Source organism: Cinclus cinclus, chromosome 1, assembly GCF_963662255.1.
Source record: "Cinclus cinclus chromosome 1, bCinCin1.1, whole genome shotgun sequence".
NCBI classification, from domain to species: Eukaryota; Metazoa; Chordata; class Aves; order Passeriformes; family Cinclidae; genus Cinclus; species Cinclus cinclus.
Genome location: NC_085046.1, coordinates 86,866,042 through 86,884,670, shown reverse-complemented (window position 1 = coordinate 86,884,670; position 18,629 = coordinate 86,866,042). Strand labels below are relative to the sequence as shown.

The 18,629-nt window shown below is 39.7% G+C and overlaps 1 protein-coding gene across 1 annotated transcript in view; it reads left to right on the top strand.

Moving 5' to 3' along the window:
• Positions 1–313: 313 nt before the first annotated feature.
• TMEM245 (transmembrane protein 245) overlaps positions 314–18,629 on the top strand; it is a 69,518-nt gene continuing 51,202 nt past the window's right edge. Inside the window, exons 1-5 of the mRNA XM_062500098.1 lie at positions 314–949; positions 10,290–10,407; positions 11,562–11,663; positions 12,599–12,706; positions 16,341–16,562. Of these exons, the coding sequence (XP_062356082.1) occupies positions 314–949; positions 10,290–10,407; positions 11,562–11,663; positions 12,599–12,706; positions 16,341–16,562 (1,186 nt within the window). The remainder of the gene's footprint in view (positions 950–10,289; positions 10,408–11,561; positions 11,664–12,598; positions 12,707–16,340; positions 16,563–18,629) is intronic.

Here is an 18,629-nt window from a genome sequence, read left to right as displayed (position 1 = left end):
CACCGCAAGCTGCTGGGCTCTTCCATGCTCCGGCTTTTGGCCGCCTTCTTCAGCGAAGGCGCTGGGCAGCCTCGGCCCGCGCTCGGCGGAGCCCGGGCGGGCTCAGGGCCCCGCAGCCCCTGCCGTGCGGAGGGAGCGCAGCCCCCGCCCTCCCAGAGCAGAACTCCTACATTTCCCAGCTCGCTTCCCGGCCGGCACCGCCCCTTTCCCGCCGGGCTGGGCGCACGCCCGGAGCCGCGCCGCGGCGGCCCTACAGCCCAGGGCCCCTGCGCGCCCTCGGGCACGATCGCCCCGGCCCCGCTCCGTGCCCGCCATGGCTGACAGCGCAGAGCCCGCGGCTCCCGACGCCGGTCCCGCCGCGGCTCCGGATGCGGGTTCCACCGCGGCCCCTCCGGGCTCGCCGGCGCAGGAGCGGCGGGCGGGCGGTTCCTCCGGCACGGGCGCGGCCATGCCGCGGCTGCCGCTGGGCGGCCCGGGCGGGGCAGCGGGGATGTCGCTGCCGCGGCTGGAGAAACCGATCAAGCAGGCCTTCTACAACACCGGGGCGCTGCTCTTCGCGGGGCTGTGCTGCGGCGCCGCCGTGCTCGTGTACTTCATCCTGGAGGCGTTCCTGCGGCCGCTGCTCTGGGCCGTGCTCTGCGGCACCTTCCTGCACCCCTTCAAGACCTCGCTGACGGCGCTGGGGCGGCGCTGGCTCGGCCGCCTGCACCGCTCCCGCACCCCGGTGCTGCTGGCCGCCCTCCTCCTGCCCATCTGCTTCGCCAACTACGGCGTGGAGGCGCTGGGCGAGCAGGTGCTGCGGCGGCGGCGGCTCCTGCTGCTGCTGGGCGCCGGGGGACCGCTGCTCTACGGGCTCTACTGCCTGGGCAGCTCCCTGGGCGTGCAGGTGCTGCTGGCACAGGCCGCCCGCATCATCTGCCAGGGACTCGACTACTTCAGCAGCCAGTGGGTGAGTGAGGGAGAGAGAGAGGGGGTGTCGGTGTTTCCCGGCCGCTCTTTAGGCATGTCTCGCTTCTGGAGATGCTGTTAAGTCAGAGGTGATTCAGGCGAGTTCTTGAACAAACATCGAAGCTTGTTGGGGTCTAAGGTGTGTATTAAAGTGTTGCGAAGAAGCAGCACGAGTGGCCCGGGCGTGGGGGAAGAGACCTTAAGGCTTTTTTCTCAGTGTACTGTGTAGGGTTTTCTTTTTCTTCTTAGAGTATCAAACTGTGCAAACGCAGTTGGAACGTTAAAAAGTAAAACTGTTTAATTTACAAATGTTACTGATGGCAACGAGTCATAGGGACTGCTTTTCCCTGTGTTCTGTGTAGTAGGTAGGATATTAGAAGTTCTGGCAGAACTCTTACATTTTGCTAGTTATAACTGAAAATACAAGAAGTACCATGCATCAGAAGCAAATGGACATGTGAAATATCAGATCAGTAAGTTGTACTCTTGTTCAATACTGATGTACAACTGGCGTACTCAGATTTCTTAGTGTCAAAGACTTTTCAAAAGCTGCTCCATTTTTTAAACAAAGTATGCCCTTTCCCTAGGTAACAGTGTTCCTGAATGGACTGACAGAGAATATTTTGACAGACTATCTATCTCTGGTGTGAAGAGAATGGCCAGGAGAATGTGTTTAGCCTCTTGGAAGTAAACACTGGAGGAAAAGATTTTCATGACTTTATTTGGTGCTGGAAGATGTCAGAGGACATGTGTTTCTGGTCTGTTTTGTCTTCAGAAGTTTAATTAGGACTGGGTAGACAGAGATACATTGTCTCTTTATAAAGAAGCAAGATACTACCGTGTTTACTTTCAGCTGAGTGGTAGCAGAACTAAGGCATGGCTTGGTACTAGTGGGAAGCTTTGACTTGTTGCCACACAATTTGCTTGGTAAGCTAAAGATTTTTTTAAGAACTTTGCACTGACCTCTCTGTTTTATTTTTAACAAATCTATAATATTGCTACACTAACTGACTTGACTAAGTCCAGGCTTTTACTGAAAGTCTGTTAATTAAACCATACTTAATACTGTGTAAATACAAGGCTGTTGAAGGAAGCTGCAGTTTTTTAAGCTTATAATTATGTCTATAATGCACTGCTGGATGTCTCACCTGCTCAGTGCAACCTTGTTTAGCAGTGTCTGGTCCTTCTGGTTGGCACTGGTGTTTCTGATTTAATACTTGTGTTCGCTGAACTGTGGTAGGATTTTAACTACACAAAACATAGTAAGCTCCCAGAACTTCTCAGACTTGAGTTTCTTGGGAAGATTTTGGGTTTGTGTCAAGGTAACTGGTCACAGAGTTCCTTAAGTAAACCAGTTGCTTTCTAAGTAAGCTGTCTGTGTCTCTTTCTGGGCCTTATAGGAGAAAAAAAATGTGGTCTTTCATTTGTAAATAACTGCAGTTCGGTCTGGCATCATCTGTACACTCTGCAGTGTTTTCTTAGTCCAATTTTTTAATTCTGCAGTTGGTTGATATGTATTATCTCAGAGCTGTAGCAGGATAATTTAATTTTTTCCATGCTGCTGAGGAGCCCAGAATTGGATCAGTTAATAGTGTCGGTTTTAACTTCAGTTAAGCACTTTAAAGCCCTTTAATTGCTGTGTATATTGCAGGTCTCTATTTGCATGCATATATTCTGCTTGTTAGCTGCACAGGAATTTGGGATATTGCAAGTTGGTTTCTCCATTGTATTGTTCTTCTCTGGGCTCTGAATCCTCCAGGGTTCCTTCTGTGTGTGCACGATTGTCTTCGCCCTTTCTGATTCCCTGTCCTGTACTAGAGAACTGAGTGGATGATCAGTTCAGTATTGGAATCATTAGAATTATGGGGATTTGGAATATTGATTTCTTATCTTCTAACTAAAGATATTTTTATGGTATCTACTAGGCCATGTTACTGAGATAAAAGTTCTCCTTTTAATTTCTAGAAATGAAAAAAAGTTCTTCAGATGCAGTAATTGTGTGTGACAATGATATGGTAAGGTGTATCTTGGCACCTGTATGTTAAAAAGAGCTTTCCTGTCCTGCTGTCCTCAAATCTGGCAAAGCCATTCATGGCGTTGATAAGTCAAGATTCAGAAGTGCCTGTGTTGCCATCTGTGGCTCTGAAGTCACACCTGCAGTTCAGAAATTTGGGTACCTCCATGACTGGATTGTTTGATTGAATGATTGTTCTGACTCCAGCTTTCTCTTGGTTATTTGCAGAATTCTTATGGAGAGGCCCTGCACCAACAGCAGTTTCATATAATAGGGAAGGAGAATGTTTTTCACTGTGGTGTTTTTGTTTTTTTTTCCTTGAAAAAGGTGGGAGTTGGTCCTGTAGTGGACTGAATATAGTCCTACACACTTTTGAGTTGCAGCAATTTAGCTAGTTTTGTGGGATCTATGCCTGTGTCCAGTACTGTATCTAAAACCTAAATTCTTTTGCTGTGTGGCAAGAGTTCAAACTACTTTAGGGTGATCTTTTACACTTAAGTTAGTATATACCCAATGCCAGCTATTTGTTCTATTTTCTTCTTTTTTAGAAGAAGAATTTGCATGCTCATACTCATTTGGAAAACAGATAGTTTGTAGATCCCAGCAGATGTAACGAATTATACAGCTGCTCTGTGTTGGCTCTGAGGTTCATCTTAGCAAATTAAACTTGATGTAATCATAATGAACAGAATTCTCTGTAGTGAACTTGATTAGAGAGCTGTCAAAATCTTTCTGTCTGTCCAGTCTTTGTTCCTTGGTTTGTCGCAAGTTGTTGGTCAGGCTCATAACTGTTCAGTCACATGTGTGTCAGTGTATTTTTATATCTCTGACTGTGCTAGGTGCACCTCCTGTTGTTCTGGGAGTTTCCATGCAGTTAGAGCACTTAATCAGTCTTAGCCTCACCAGGGTGCTGGGCAGATCTGGAAATGCCATTGCCCACCATTGCCACGACTGCTCTATTGGAATATTGTCAGAGTACATGTTACCTATTTTGGCTGGTGTACAGTCTGTTCCCCATCACGGATTCTGTGAAAGACATCCACTAGGGAAACCTCACTTTGTGTTGGCACTAAATGTCACTCCCCCAGCAGCCCTTGCAGACTGAAATTCTCCAAGAGTCCTTCCTGGCAAACACTTTAGGTCCCATGCTCTGAGATGTTTGGCTTCCACAGTCCTATTGAATATCACCTGTGGGCACAAAAAAAAAATAAATCTATTTTTTGTCAAGTTCACCTGATGGGGCAATTTCTCTTCTAGTAAAGGGAAGGGCACGGTTCTGAATTTTAATGTATGTACAATTTCTATTTCTTTGTGGGTTTACCATGGGTGGGCTTTTTTTTTCTTCCCTTTCTTCTTAGAACAGGCTTGCAGGTTTCTGAAACTCACCAACCATAAAAAAACAAAACAAAACAAAAAAACCCAAACCCAAAACAAACACCTGAATGAGCTCTTAAGTATTCTTTCTGCTGTTATGGTATCCTGGCTTACAGATCCAACAGCCAAGTACTGAGTGTAAACACATCTTACCAAAACCATAGGTTTTGGTTTGTTTTCACAACTTTGCTTGGTAGAGATAAACTAGGTAGACCCTACAGGTGGCCTGTGTATAAACAAGATGGGGAGAGGCAGGGAAAGCATGGGATATTGATAATGTTTTCTACTGTTGTTTTTCCCTTCCACACCCACCCTCAGTTTTAGAACTGAGTGCAGTGAGATACCTTTCTTGGGGAGGCTGAGGAGCTTTTTCTGATTTATATGCAGGAACTACAGCCTCAAAACTGGCAGTAGCCTGAAGCCTAATGATATATGCTACATAATAATAGGTATTTATTGGTATTTATATGTATTGGTTGAACACACTGATGTTTGTTTTTCCAGCACCTCTGAAAGGAATGATCATTATGGAACTGTCCAGCAAATTTTTAACTGTACTCTATATAATAAAAGAAGAAGGTGAAGAAATTGTGTGTGTTGAGGAGCCATCTCTTGAAAAATGTTACCATGAAGTATATCACAGGAGTGGTGCTCTGTCTGAAGGGAAATAATTTGATGTGCTCTGGGAAACCTCTTTTTGAAAGAGTACCTTGATAAATTTGATTTCTGAATATCGTTTTCATTATGATTTCTCATAAGTAGCTTTTGTATTAAGACAGGAAAAATTAACTAAAGGAGAAGAATTCTCAATATCCATTCCTGCAGTCTTCTGGATATCTTAGATTTAATGTTTTTTGGTTTTTTTTTTCCTTAAATTCAGTGTAGTAAATGTTGCGGGACACATTGAAAATCATTTTTAGCCCATGTGTCAGTTCTCCCCTGCCCCAGGGTTCCAGTTACAGGTTCATACTTTCATCCCTTCAAAAAGGTGGGATCTCACTAAACACCATGTTTCTGTTTCATGTGGTTTAGTAGTCTGTGTGTTTTAATGCCAGAAATACCAATATGGATATAAGTCACAATTGGGGGGTTCTGGAAGAAACAGAACGGGCACACAGTTCTAGTCCTTTGGACAAGGAATAACTTGTGTTCACTTTGAACCTGCTGTAGGTAAATGAAGGCTTCCTAAGTGAAGGGAGAAGGTGGTTGTCTTTTCTCTGACATGAAAAATAGTCTTACATGTGTGATTAACTGGAGTTTGGGTATTTTCTTACATGTTGGGTAAAAGCTGTCTCCATGCTGAAGGACAGGCAGTTGCACAGTCTTACTCTGCCAGACTCTGCACATTATGGGATGTTTCCTCTTGTATACTAATGAAAATGCGCTAAAGCTATGTTAAATTAATTTTGGTTCTGGAAACTGGAGTCAAAATGACATTTTCATAATTTGCCAGCTACCTCTTTAATATCTTTTATATTGTTTAGAAAAACATTTTCAAATGAACAGGCAGATGAAGAAAACACTGATTTTTTTTTTTTTTTTTGAAAGGCAAACACATTTTGGCTTTTAGCAGTGCATTTAATACCTTGTGTCGCTTCATTTTTTTCAAGTTCAACACTCTTTAGCTCAGCTTTTGTTGTAGGTTCATTTTCCTTTGTCAGCCTGCATCACCACTGAGGAGGGAGATGTAGAAATAGAGAACTGGTGTCATAAGATGACCTCTTTAAACCATTTTTGCTCTGCAGTGCTGTTTTGAAAGTTTGCTAAAGTTTGCTGTGTTAGTGCTTGGTCAATGTTTTAAATTATTTTTTATTTTGAGAAAAACTAACAAAAAAGTCTGTTTCCAGATGAAGATTTTTTTTTTTTTAATATTAAAGGGGACTGATGAGGTAGTTTTGCCTTTTTTTTTTTTGTTCAAAACACTGAGACTGGAAAATAAAAAGCAATTTGAATTGGACCTGTAGTTGTATCAAACAGTTTTAAATTTCAAGCTCAGTTTAAATCCCCCCAGACAACCCAAAACATAAACCAAATTCTGAAAAACTTTGCTGTATTATTTCTAAGTGGGAAAGAGCATCCAGGGAAAAAACATCATTTCAAAATGACCAGGGGAGAGGGTAGGGCTACAGTTAAAAAAGGAAGGAGTTGAGACACTCAGTTTTGTAGGTGCTGACTTGTTAAAAACTGAAAATTGTTGGCAGGTTGGCAGGACGTGTCAAAGGAAGTAACTGTTGGTTAATCTTCTCTGTCTTCACTGTTGTGTTTACTTGTGGGGTGGTTAATAGAATCATGGAATATCCTGAGTTGGAAGGGACCCAGAAGGATCCCTGAAATCCCACTCCCGGCCCTGCACAGGACCACCCCAAGAATCACACCATGTGCCTGAGAAGGCACATGAAGCAGATGGAAAATATGCTTGCTGCTGGGTCTTGGCATGTTGGGGCAACATTCCAAGGAAGACTAAATCATTCCTACGGCTTTGTTATCTTCTGCAGTGGGAAGATAAATTCTTCTTGCTGATTCTACTTCTGACACATGCTTCTGTTGCCCTGTTGGTGCCTGCCATATTTCTGTGAGGCTATTTCACTATAACTGAATTACAGGTAGTTTTTTATGACCTTAGGGAGCTTGAGCTGGCTGGATGAATGTTGAAACTGTTGTGCAGAAGAAGTGGGACTGCCCAGCTGGCAGTAGGATGCAATGAACTGCCATGTTCAGTAGCAGTGAGTTATTGAATGAGCTCATCTGCAAAACCTTCCCTGTAGAGGTTAACTTGTTGATAGGAAAAAAGGGAGGGAACTGTGTAAGTAAAGAATTCTCCTCTTCAACATGAATCAATATAAACATTGTCAAAAGTTGAGTAGTAGGAGTTTGTTCTTGAAAAATGAGGCCAGAGCCAAAGAGGGGCTTAGATTTTCAAATCCTTCAACTTTAACAGGAAGGGGAAACAAACTTTAAATAATGTTGGTGATAGTTCATGCTGATTAATCCTTGACTTTCCAGCACCGAAGTGTCAAAGAAAAATCACTGAAGCAGATGCTTGAGTTGAACATATAAGCTGCATCTTTCTATGGTGTAATTTTGTCTCCAGTTGGCAATTTAAAGACAGCTAAAGCCCTTCATAGTTGCCTTAGACATCTCTAAATTAGCCTCTTAAATTTACAACTTCAACACAGAAATGGATGCTAAAATCCAAGAAGTTACTCTGCAGCCTTAGCACTATTTATAAAAAAAAAAACAACAACAAAAAAAAACCAGGCAGTTTTATGTGTCTAAAAGCAAAGCAACACTTAGTTCAGTTTGTGAGAGATGCTACAAAATACAGAGGAGATGGGAAAAATGAGGTCTTTGCTGTCAAGACAATGAAGATAGGCAAGGGAAGGAAGAAGGGCAGCTTGCAGGATTAAACTATTCCAAAGTTACAATATATAGCAGTTGTGCATATCTGTAAATAATAATTGTGATTGAGTAGTGATTTAAGATCTCAGAGTGCATGGTGAAAGTTAGGCATCTGCAACTGATTTCAGCGTGATAAATAGTTGATGATAGCTAATGCATTCTGCAAAATCTGAAGTGTATGTATTAGTTACCTGGTTAACTGTACACTCATATAAATCAAATTTATAGGTATTTTGGCTTAGCATCTTCTCAATTGCAGTTTCAGTGCAATAATTGCAGTAGCTTAATTTTAGTGAAAGTAGGCAATCTTTCATTCTTCGTTTCAATTACATCAGTTCTTGAGAATAAAATACAATAGTAGAGCAGCTATTAATATTCTCTGTGCTTTTCAAGCCAAAACCTTTGGAGACCATCCAGAAAAACAGTGGGAAGGATTATGTAACATACTTTTTTTTCCCCTTAACCCTTTAAAAGTATGGTATTGCCAAGTTAGTATGGGATGAAATCCTAGTCCAAGTCAATTTAAGTTAATTTGATTTGTCAGTTGTTTTCAGCTATGAACTGTTGGAAGTAGGCTACCTTAGTTCCTGTGCAGTGGTTCTTGCAGTGTAGGGATGTGCTTGGCCATAACATTAACCAAAAAAGAGCTGATTATTCCATGGTGTCACTAAAATGAAACTTCTTGCCCCAGTCAGTTGACTATACAGTTCTTCTTACAGGGCTTCAGGAAGGTTATTGTTTTATCTCTGAAACAGGGTGACTGGTTTATTTAAAAGTAAGCTATTTCTCTCTATTCAGTAAAAATAAATACTTGGGTCATTTGCTAAGATTTTAGAAATGAGAACTGATTGATTATTTTAACTTCAAACACAAAAAAAATTAAATACTTATACCCTATAATGTTCAGCTACATGCATGGCTAAAAGCAGTGCAATGTGTTTTGCTTTGTTGGCAGTTAAACATAGGTTTATATACCTATGTTAGCTTCCTACTTTCTGGCTCGTTTTTAAACAGAAAGTTTAAATCACTGAATGTACTGACTCTCCTGTTTATAATTTATCAATAAATTTAAAGAGAAAATTTCCTTGGAACTGGAACATTTATCATACGAAGATGCTGTGTGGCTGATGTTAGGAAGTTGCATAGTATCTTTGTGATGAGTTATCTCTTGCAATTAGAGTTGTGCTGTAAAGTGCCTTATGAGTGAATTTATGTTTCAAACCTATGCTGTTAAAGGAGTGCTACTGTGCATTTCTGGTAAAAATTTTGTTTGTTTGTTTTTGACTTCAGTCTTGATGTCCATGGGCTGTGTTAGTTTTAGAGATTGACTTTGAGTCCACACTTGGCCATAAGCATTACAGAACTCTGTTGATGCAAAACTAGAGATAAGTGAAAAGTTGCTGTGGTCTGCTTAGATGAGAAGCATTAAAGGGTAGGTATACCTTTGTTCACATATTTTAAGTGATTTTAAATTATCCTGCACATGTGATCATTCCCTCTGAAGTTACCAGGGTCCATCCCTCACTGCTTGTCTGCTTAATTCAGTATAGCAAAGATTTCCTCTCCACCATCTAGATATGTGGCACTAGTCACACAAATCTGCTTTTCAGAAGGACTGTTGCATTTTCAGCATGAGCTCTGTAGTGTGGATGCAGTGTAGAGGTGAAAACTCTTCTAGTGTGTTCTGCCTAGTTACTTGTTCCATGTCTCTCTCTGCCTGTGCATTCTTTCTTCTTACAGTGATGTCTGATTCAAAAAATGCTCTTAATAGAAATTCTGTTTAAACTTCATTGGGATTGATGGATTTATAAATGCAAGTTTGAAGGTGTACTTAACTGGTAATGGATAGAGAATGTTCACTGAATTTGAGCCAGAAATGTCTTTAGTTGTTTATTTTAAGAATGATACAATGGGTTCTAATATTTACAGGTTTTCATACTTCTTTTATGTCAAATGCTCTCCTGAATAGCAATTTTTCAGCTCCTATTACCTCTTCTGGTTTCTGCTTCCTTCTTCTTTCTTTTTAGCATTTTCAAGCTCAAATTTATCTCAAGATTAACTCCAAATCTGTATTGTGATTTATCAGATGAGTAGAGGACCAGAATGCAGTTAGAAGCAGCAAACCCAAGTTGTCATTGATGTCTTCCTGTCCTTGGTTTTTTAAGTTAAAAAAATGAAAAAAATTATGTGTCACACATCCTATAAAGGCATCTGTTTTGTGAACCAACACCACTGAGGAACAGCAGTTTTTGTTGTGCTTCCTAATGGCTTTTTTGGCTTAAGCTCCCTTTTGTCTCTTTGGACTGAAACACAGGAGCTGGCAAATTGCTCCATGCTGGAATGAGTGCTGCTGTGGTGGCCAGCTCTGTCTCCCCGTGGCCACATAGGTGCTGCTGATGAACTTTTATATTTAATTGATATGTGGGCTTCTTAAATACTTCCAAGCTGTCTGTGGCAGTTACATGTGTGTGCATTAGTGTACACACATACATGAGTACAATGGAGTTCTCTTTTGATGTATGTGTACATACCTATGTGTATCTTTTTCTTAAAGATATGGACATTGGTAGTTGGTTACCTGCTGATGGTTTCATTCAAGTGGAATGTAAGCACTGAACGTTACTTAAAAGCAGTCTCTGTTCCTGTCTGGGTTATGCTGCTCTTTCACTTAGGTGAGTAACAAGAAGTTATTATTCTGATAACTGAGGGTTCTGTAAGCAAAGCTCCTCACTTGGTCCTCTGTTAAATCTGTCAAATAGTCTTAGCTGAAATGCAAACTGTTTTGTCTGATTAGTAATTCTGGCTGCGTGTGTCCAGAAAGGAGCACTGTAATAGGAGGTGGGAAGGCATCAAGGTGCTGAGCAATGTCTCCCACTCCTCATACCTTTGTATTTCCCATGGTTTCCCTTATTGGTTCACAGACAATGTGAACTTCTTGACAACAAGGAAGGGCTGGCTTTAGACTTTTATTTGTGATGAAATTTTGTTGAAAGCCTGCCATTAACCAAGGCTGAAGCTGTAAAATGCATTTAATAGTAATAATAGAAGCAAAAAAAAATTATCAGTAGTCAGCAAGCATATCGGGATATCAGCAGTAGAAAATACATTTGCCAGTAATCTATATGATATGTACAAATATGTGGTTATACAAATATAAGATTATAGTAATCTTTTAGACTTGTGTTGCACATTTAATATAATAGATTATCACCTTATGTTCTCGTATCAGAGTTTATGGTGGAAGGATCATGCACTTAGTAGAAGACTATCATGATAGGTTTCACAGTGTACCTCATCATTTATTTTACTTGAGCAGCAGGTTTCAGGGGTTGTTCTGACCATGTGGGAATGCTTCCCTGAGGTTTAAGCTCTATGTAGTGGCTTCTCATTTGCTTAAATTTTGACAATCTTGTATTTACTGAAAGTAAATAGGCTGAATAGGCAGAATCCAAGAAAAGTCCCATTTTGTGGAGATCTAACATAAATACGTATTTTTTGGGGGAACGTGACTTTTCTCTGATATGGAAAATATTTTAATTTTGTGTGTATTTTCATGTGATTCTGAATGTTGTTTTCAAAATCGTTCTGTATATCAACATAATGTCATTGAATTTAGGAACAGTAACAACTTGGTTTTTTTGTTGAGAAACTTGTACATGTTTGCTTTCTATTCTTCCTTTTCTTCAATGTAGAAAGCCTGTTTGTTTTATGATTTATTTGCTTTTTGGTTGATTTGCTGCCTTTCTTGGTTTTGCTAAATGTAGGGTTTATTAATGGTGTAATCTTTCTTGTAAAAAAAAAAAAATCCCAACACTGTATCTTTCAGCTTCTGTGGCAGGTTCCTGGAGAATTCCTGTATTTCTGGTTATAGTTGTTCTGATGACTGTAGGCATGTTGCATGAACAACAGAATGGAAAGGAGTCTTCTGGTAAGGAAAAGTCACTGTTTCTTTTATTGGTGGAGGCAAAAATTCACTTAAGTCACATGAAATAATCTGGACTGTATCCCCATAAATTCAATAGCATATGGATTGCAAGAATTCACTATAGGGTGTTTAGTGTGTTTCAAAGTGGATTACTGATGCTGAAGTGAGTCTTGAATTCTTTACAGAAAATGATTACCATGAACGGATGTTTCTTTTCTATGGTAGAGACTCATTATTAAGCTGAATTCCTTGAGTTTATGGATTTCCGTATGTAATTTAATTGAGGTAATTAATATATTTCAATGATAATTCATTTCAATGAAAAGGTAGCCCAAGACATTTGAAATCACAGCTAATTATGAAAGAAATGAGCAATATGGGTTTAGTAGCTCCTATTATACTGAGTATGAGAGAAACCAAGACAACTCCATCCAGCAAGTTTCCAATATCCTGTCATTTGTTTTTTAAAACAGTTTCTTAAAAATATGTTTTGTGTTTGGATTTTGAGAAGAATATTTTTTTTCCTGTTGCAAGTCGGTTTTGAAAAAAACAAAGGTGTCGTATATTCCTGGTGAAGGAAACCTTTTTCCTGTGTGGCTGTTTTAGTTGGTTAGTAAAGTTGATTAACTGGTATAAAATTTTTTTTTAGTCAGACTGCCAGCAACTGTGAATGTCTTGGTTGGTAGCAGTTCATTATCAAGAAAAGCACTAAGCAAATAATTGGTTTTGAGTTTTGGATGCAGGTGTACAGTAATACTAAAATTAATAGCACTCATTCCTGTCTGATCATATGGACTATATATAGTACATACTAAACACTAACAGTGTCTATCCGTATAATTTCTGCTGCCTGACATCCCCAGTGGATCTCTAACACCAATTAAAACATTTTAAGACTTAGGCTTTTTGTTACTTACATACATGTATATATTTTGCAGGGGCAGAGCTTCCTGGTCAGATGATTTCCATTGCTGCTTCAACAATTGCTATGGCAATTTCAATGACAGAAGATGAGTCCAATAATGAACATTCCTCCCAACCCTCAGGTGACTGAATACTCTGTAAGAAACATTTGAGTTTGCTCTAAAGCCATGAAACTGGAGGGAATTCAGAAAAAAATTCAAAATAGTCCATAACCTTTTCATTTTGTCCAGAATAGTGTCCAAATTGTGAATCAGTTTTATCTGTTTAAAAAATGTCAAGAAGATGCTAGTTTAAAAAGCTGTTTTGCAGAGGATGGTTTATGTGGCTGTTGAAGGTCTGACTTGAAGGATTTATTATTGTTTTGTGGGTTTTTTTAGAATAAAGGTGTGATTTCCCCCCCCCCCCCCCGTTCTTCATTGTTAATTATTTTAATTTTCCTAGCCTTTTGATTTGTTGGCAGTTATGTGTTATATAGCTGGATTTCCGGACCACGTATGGACAGACTGGAGGAATTTTTGTGTACATTGCAGTGAGAACAAAACCCACCACTTTAAATATGGCATGCTCAAAGTCCTCCCTATAATGAGTTTACTTGACTTTGTAGCTTGATTCACATAATACTTTTGCTTGGAATAACACAATTGTCTTAAAAGAGTTCAAGGCAAAGTGTTTAGATATCCGTCACTGATTTTGGACTTCATAATCTTTTTTTTTTTTTTTTTTTTTTTTTGGGTAGGTCTTGGATGAAATGTGATACTAGAAAATTAAGAAGTTGCTGAACTCTCTGGAAATTGAGAAGTTTAATCCATTTTTTGCAAAACAAACCAAACAGATCATTCATCTTGACAGAATGTGGACTTCCAAATCGTAACTTTTAAATCTAAAAGCAGCAGCTTTAGACAACTCTTCTCTTTTTTTCTACATTTTACATGACTATCATCAATACAAACACAGAAGCCTATAGAATTATGTTCTGAAATTTGAGATCAGGGCATTGTGAGGACAGTTCTGTATTTCTGTGTCTAATCTTTAATCTTGAAAATGTGCAATTTTTTTAGCTGAATTTTGAAATCTAGAAAAGTAACAGATGCACACAAATGGGCTGTGTAGCTGGTTGTGTTCTTTTGTTGCTATTTTTTAAATTTATTTTTTCACTTCTTTAAAACAGCTTTCTTTCTGTTTTCAAGAAGTGAGAACTACAACAATTTTTCAAAGGTGTCTTTTATATCTTTTATGGTTTTTTTTTTACTTCTCTTGTAACAGCTAACCCGATGAGGGTGTGTCTTGTGAATTCTGTTGTTTTTCTTCACAGCAGAAAAAAAAAAAGTTTTAACTCCTGTACTGGTTTGAACAGCAAAACCAGTGAGACTTCAAGTCAGTAATACAATTTTTAATAGGGAAGAGGAAAAAAAGAGAAAAAAACAAAATACATGCAATAATAAAAATAAAACCACTGCCAGAGTCAGAATACAACCTGATACCCTGTCAGTCAGGGTGCTGGTGCAGTTTTCCTCCAAAGGGTCCAGCGATGATGTGGATAAAAACCTGGTTCTTCCTCTGGAATCCAGCAGAAAAAGGCTGCCTTTGGCGTTCTAAACTTCAGTTTTTATCTAGGTAGGAAAGGCTTGGCTCGTCCTCCTGGCTGGAGCATCTCCCAATGGGATGATGTAATCTTATCAGTTATACAGTAGGACTCAATGGCCCATTAACAGAAGATACTTCCCACAGAGATAAGAATGATCACCCTTATCAGTTATGGCCCATCAACAGAAGACATTTCCCACAGAGATAAGGATGATCACCCTTCTCAGATGGTAATAGAATATGTATGTTGTATTGTAAACCAGGACAACTCCTAACAACTGTTAAAACAATTTTCCAACAATCTGGTGAAATTTAGTATTATATTCTGCAATATATTTAGCATAATTTTGTCCATCTTTGGTTTGAATCTTTTGTGAATGATGATGAGACATTATTCTTATACAGCAAAAGGTTTTACCAACAGGCTTAAGAACTTACAGCCTTTTTGGTTTTCCTGACACTGTACTGAATCCATTACAGAACAACCAGGCTTAAAATTGTCTATTAAAATACCATAAGGGGGTATAAGCTTTGTTGATTTTATATTTTTTTCTGAACACTCACGTTTTTCCATATTTTATTGTTGAATACTGGTATTTAGTACTGGTGGCAAGGAGTTTAATGATGCCGGTTCATGTGGTCTAAGTGGTCCATACATAACCAGCATCCAGCTGATGTTTCTGTCATCATCCCAGTGTCAATCCCAGCTGGCTGAATCAGTGAATTTGCACTTGTCTTGGTGTGGTGGGGGATGTGTTCATACGCTATACAAGTAGTTCCACTTACCTGTAGAACACCAGTGCAGATTTCTGCAACAAAGAAGTGTTCATCCACTGTGTGAGGATGCAGTTTGTCACTTACTGCTACTGTTTGACAAATGTATCTTGCCTTTTTGAACCTTTCAGCTGTCATGCTTTAGGCTAGAAATGGCTTTAGTGACACACTGCAGCTGAAAACATGTGTTGAACACGAGTTGTCTGCTGTGCATGTTGAATTGTACAGTTTTTATGCAGTTTTTTTCCATGGGAGAAGATGTGTTTGTGGCACAAGTCCAGTAAAAGAGTTGTGTTCATCATTTACCAGCTGTGTGGTATTTACCAGCATAATAAATTGCCTTTTATGCTTCAGTACGAAGTAACTTTTCAGGTTTTCCTGTGTGTGTGTTCCTCCACTATGGCTGCAGACTTTTCTCAAGTAATGGTGTGTGGGAAATCTTTACATTTGGATAACAGCACAGAGCCTCGGTAAAAGTTAATACTGGTGTTCTCAGGGAGAGATTTTACTTGGGTGCCTGAAGATGGATTTGGTGTCAATCAGCAACTGAAAGATTAAATAAATAAATTGCCACGTTCTGCATCCAAGAATTTTAATTTGAACGTAGCATTTTGCATGAAAGGACTGTTTTTTTATGTATAGGGTTTTTTAACGCATCAGTTTGCATTTTTGAATTTAATTTGTTTGCTAACTGATGAGTGAGAGACTGACAATTTGTTATCCACTAACTTGTGCTTGATGTTACTAATATTTATTACACAGAGGAAGGAATTTAGGATGACAGTGTGAGTGCTGCTATGTTGTGTCGTGAGTGATCTGGAAAAGTGGCAGTGAGACAGTGGTGAGATGCAAGCTTTCTTTTCAGTGTGTACTCTGTGTTTTTTGTTCTGTTTAAAAGAGTTTGGAGCAAATCTGAGACTCCTTTTTGAGTACTTGAAGTAAAGGGAAGTTAAAGATTTATTTTGAGACTTCATATTTCCTCTAGAAGTTAATTATATTTTGTGTTTTTAATGGTTTTATAATTCTTTTATAAAACAGATTTGGCTTCTAATTTACCTGCATTGACAGGAGCCTTCTTAGAGGCTGTAACAACTTTTCATCTCTCCTTCTCTCAGCACTGCTTGGCATGGTGATGCAGGATGTGGGAGAGTTTACACAGCCTTGTTCTAGCTTTTCAAAATACATATCAGTGCCAAGGCTGTCTCAGTCTTTCAGAGAAATTAAAAGAAATACAAAAACCCCAAAACAAACAACAAAAACACAGCCTTCTGCTGCTGTCCCTTCCTTGATCCCCACCTTCCAAAAATGAGGTAATTTGGGAACAGGGAACATACTCTATTTTGTGGTGAATATTAATGTGATAATTTCCACTTCTTTGTTCGTATGTGTTTGTTTTAGGAACAACAGCAGACAGTGATCAGCCTCCACCTCCACGAGCTTCATCATCTTTCAGTACCCCCTCTTCATCATCTGGGAACAGACAAAGACCTGAGATTGGATCTTTTCTTAGAAAAAAGAAAACTAGTGATATTTACTTTGTTACTCTTGTGTGGGCCATTGTCATTGTTCAGATCTGGCTAAATTTTTGGATTGTACAGCTATTGCCAGTGCCTTTTGCAGGTAATAGTCCAATTGCTAGATATTGTTTGGCATCATGTTAAATAAAATATGAGGAAAGGCTTGTGGGCTTGTGTGAGTTTTAAATAAAAACTTTTTCAAGACTTGTTAAGACAAAATGAACTGTGCTTCATAAAGGAGGATTGATGTGCACTGTCTATTACCATATAGTGGACAGCTCTGTTAAATTGCTTTGTTCATTGACTGTTGTACTTACCTGAAGTAGTATAGTGCCATACCTTACATAGTAAGAATACTGGTTTAGACCAGTTAATTTTTCTTCCTCCTGATGTCAATTCTTTCATATTTTTGTACATATAAATAAAGAATATTTTAGCTTTTTTTCAGTAGTGAAGTAGAGCTCACGTTAACTTTTAATTTCTGTAAAAATGGTTTGCTAAGTACTGTGGACAAGTCACAAGGTACATTTGGTTCCAGTTTTAGCTCTGGGGTTAATTAGCTTTGTTGCTTCACATCTACATGCATCCGTTCTCCTATATATCAGGCAAGAATTGGAGTAGTTATGATAGCTCTCGAAAGATATTATTTTGAAACTGGATGCCAGTTTTTCCTCTACTCTTCTGGGGGAGTGAAAAGGGAGGATGGAAACTTAGGAGTATGTGTGACCTACTATGAACTGGAAGGCATTTCTTCCCATCCCCCTACTGTAAACAAAGCGAGTTTCCTAGTTTGCTTGGATTTACTCTGAACTTCAGTTAAAATGCTAATTTTTAGCATTTTAGAATCCGTTTAACTCTAGAATGTAGCTATTTTCTTTTTTACTGAGTGTGATAGGTTGACCCCAGCTAGTGGCCAAATACCCTCAAAACCCATCATTCTTCCAGTGTTTGAATGTGGGCTTATCCATGAGCTTTTAGGGAGGTACAGGCTCGGGATTTTCTTTATCCCTGGGCCACAGTCCCTTCAAGAGGTGTACCTGCTTCAGCATGGATCCTCTGCAGGCCATGGTCCTCTGAGTGGTGTCTGATCCACTGTGGGGCACTTCTGCTTACATGGCCTTTCCAATACCTCTCTTCATCCCTCTGCTCCTTTTTCCTCTCTAGTGACTTTTTCCGGGTTCCTTCCTTTTCTCCTTGCCCAGGGGTTTCTGCCTTTCCTTAAATACATTTCCACTGAAGCACCTCACCAGTGCCTGATGGGCTCAGCTTTGCCCAGTGATGGATCTGTTGTGGAGCCGCCTGGAACTGTGTCTGGCACAAGGCAACCTGTGGTCACCTCCCACCCTCAGAGGCCACCCTGCTTACCAAAACCTTGAGATCTGTGCACAGTACACAAAGCTACTGTAAACCATTTGGAAATTGTGACTTGGGGTCACACTTAGAGAATTGAAGGGCTGTGAACTCTGAGGCATGGAGAAAGGAACAGCTGCACCTTTGGCTGTGCTGCTGCAGCAGCAGCTAAAGGGTAGTGTGATGGCACGACATATAAATAGCTGGATGCAGGGTAAGGGCAGAGAGGGATTTGACCTTTGTTTTGTTCCAGTATAGTTACTGCAGAAGGAACTTCCCAGTTTTGGTGTCTGGGTATCATGGTAGATGGCAATCACAAGTGAAAAAAGAATTAGGAAATAAGCATTAGACTTATTAGAAGCAGAACTTATGTGGCTAGTTCACTGAAAGGACAAGGAGTAACTTAATCACTGTTCAGAAATGCCTACATGGGAGGAAAAAGGGAAGCAGCAGTTCTGCAGTTCAGCAGACAGCAGTGAAGAGTTTTAAGCTTGAGCCACACAAGTCTAGATGAAAGTGTGCGTCCATAAATGAAACAGATGAGTACTGCTTCTGCAGTCATTGGGTCTAAAATAACTACCCAAACAATAAACTCGTGCCAAAAGAGCAATTACTTTTGGTAATATCTGTGACTTGTTGCCTTAGCAGTGACACTGTGTTGTAAGCAACACTGGGCCATGAAGTGCTTTTTCATGGCATATAAGTGAATCATCAGAAAAATACTACACATAGGCAGTATAATGATGAACAGAGCCAGATTTAGAACAGTGGATTATATTAAGTGTCAGAATGTGACATGGCTAAAAGAGAGGTAACAGTA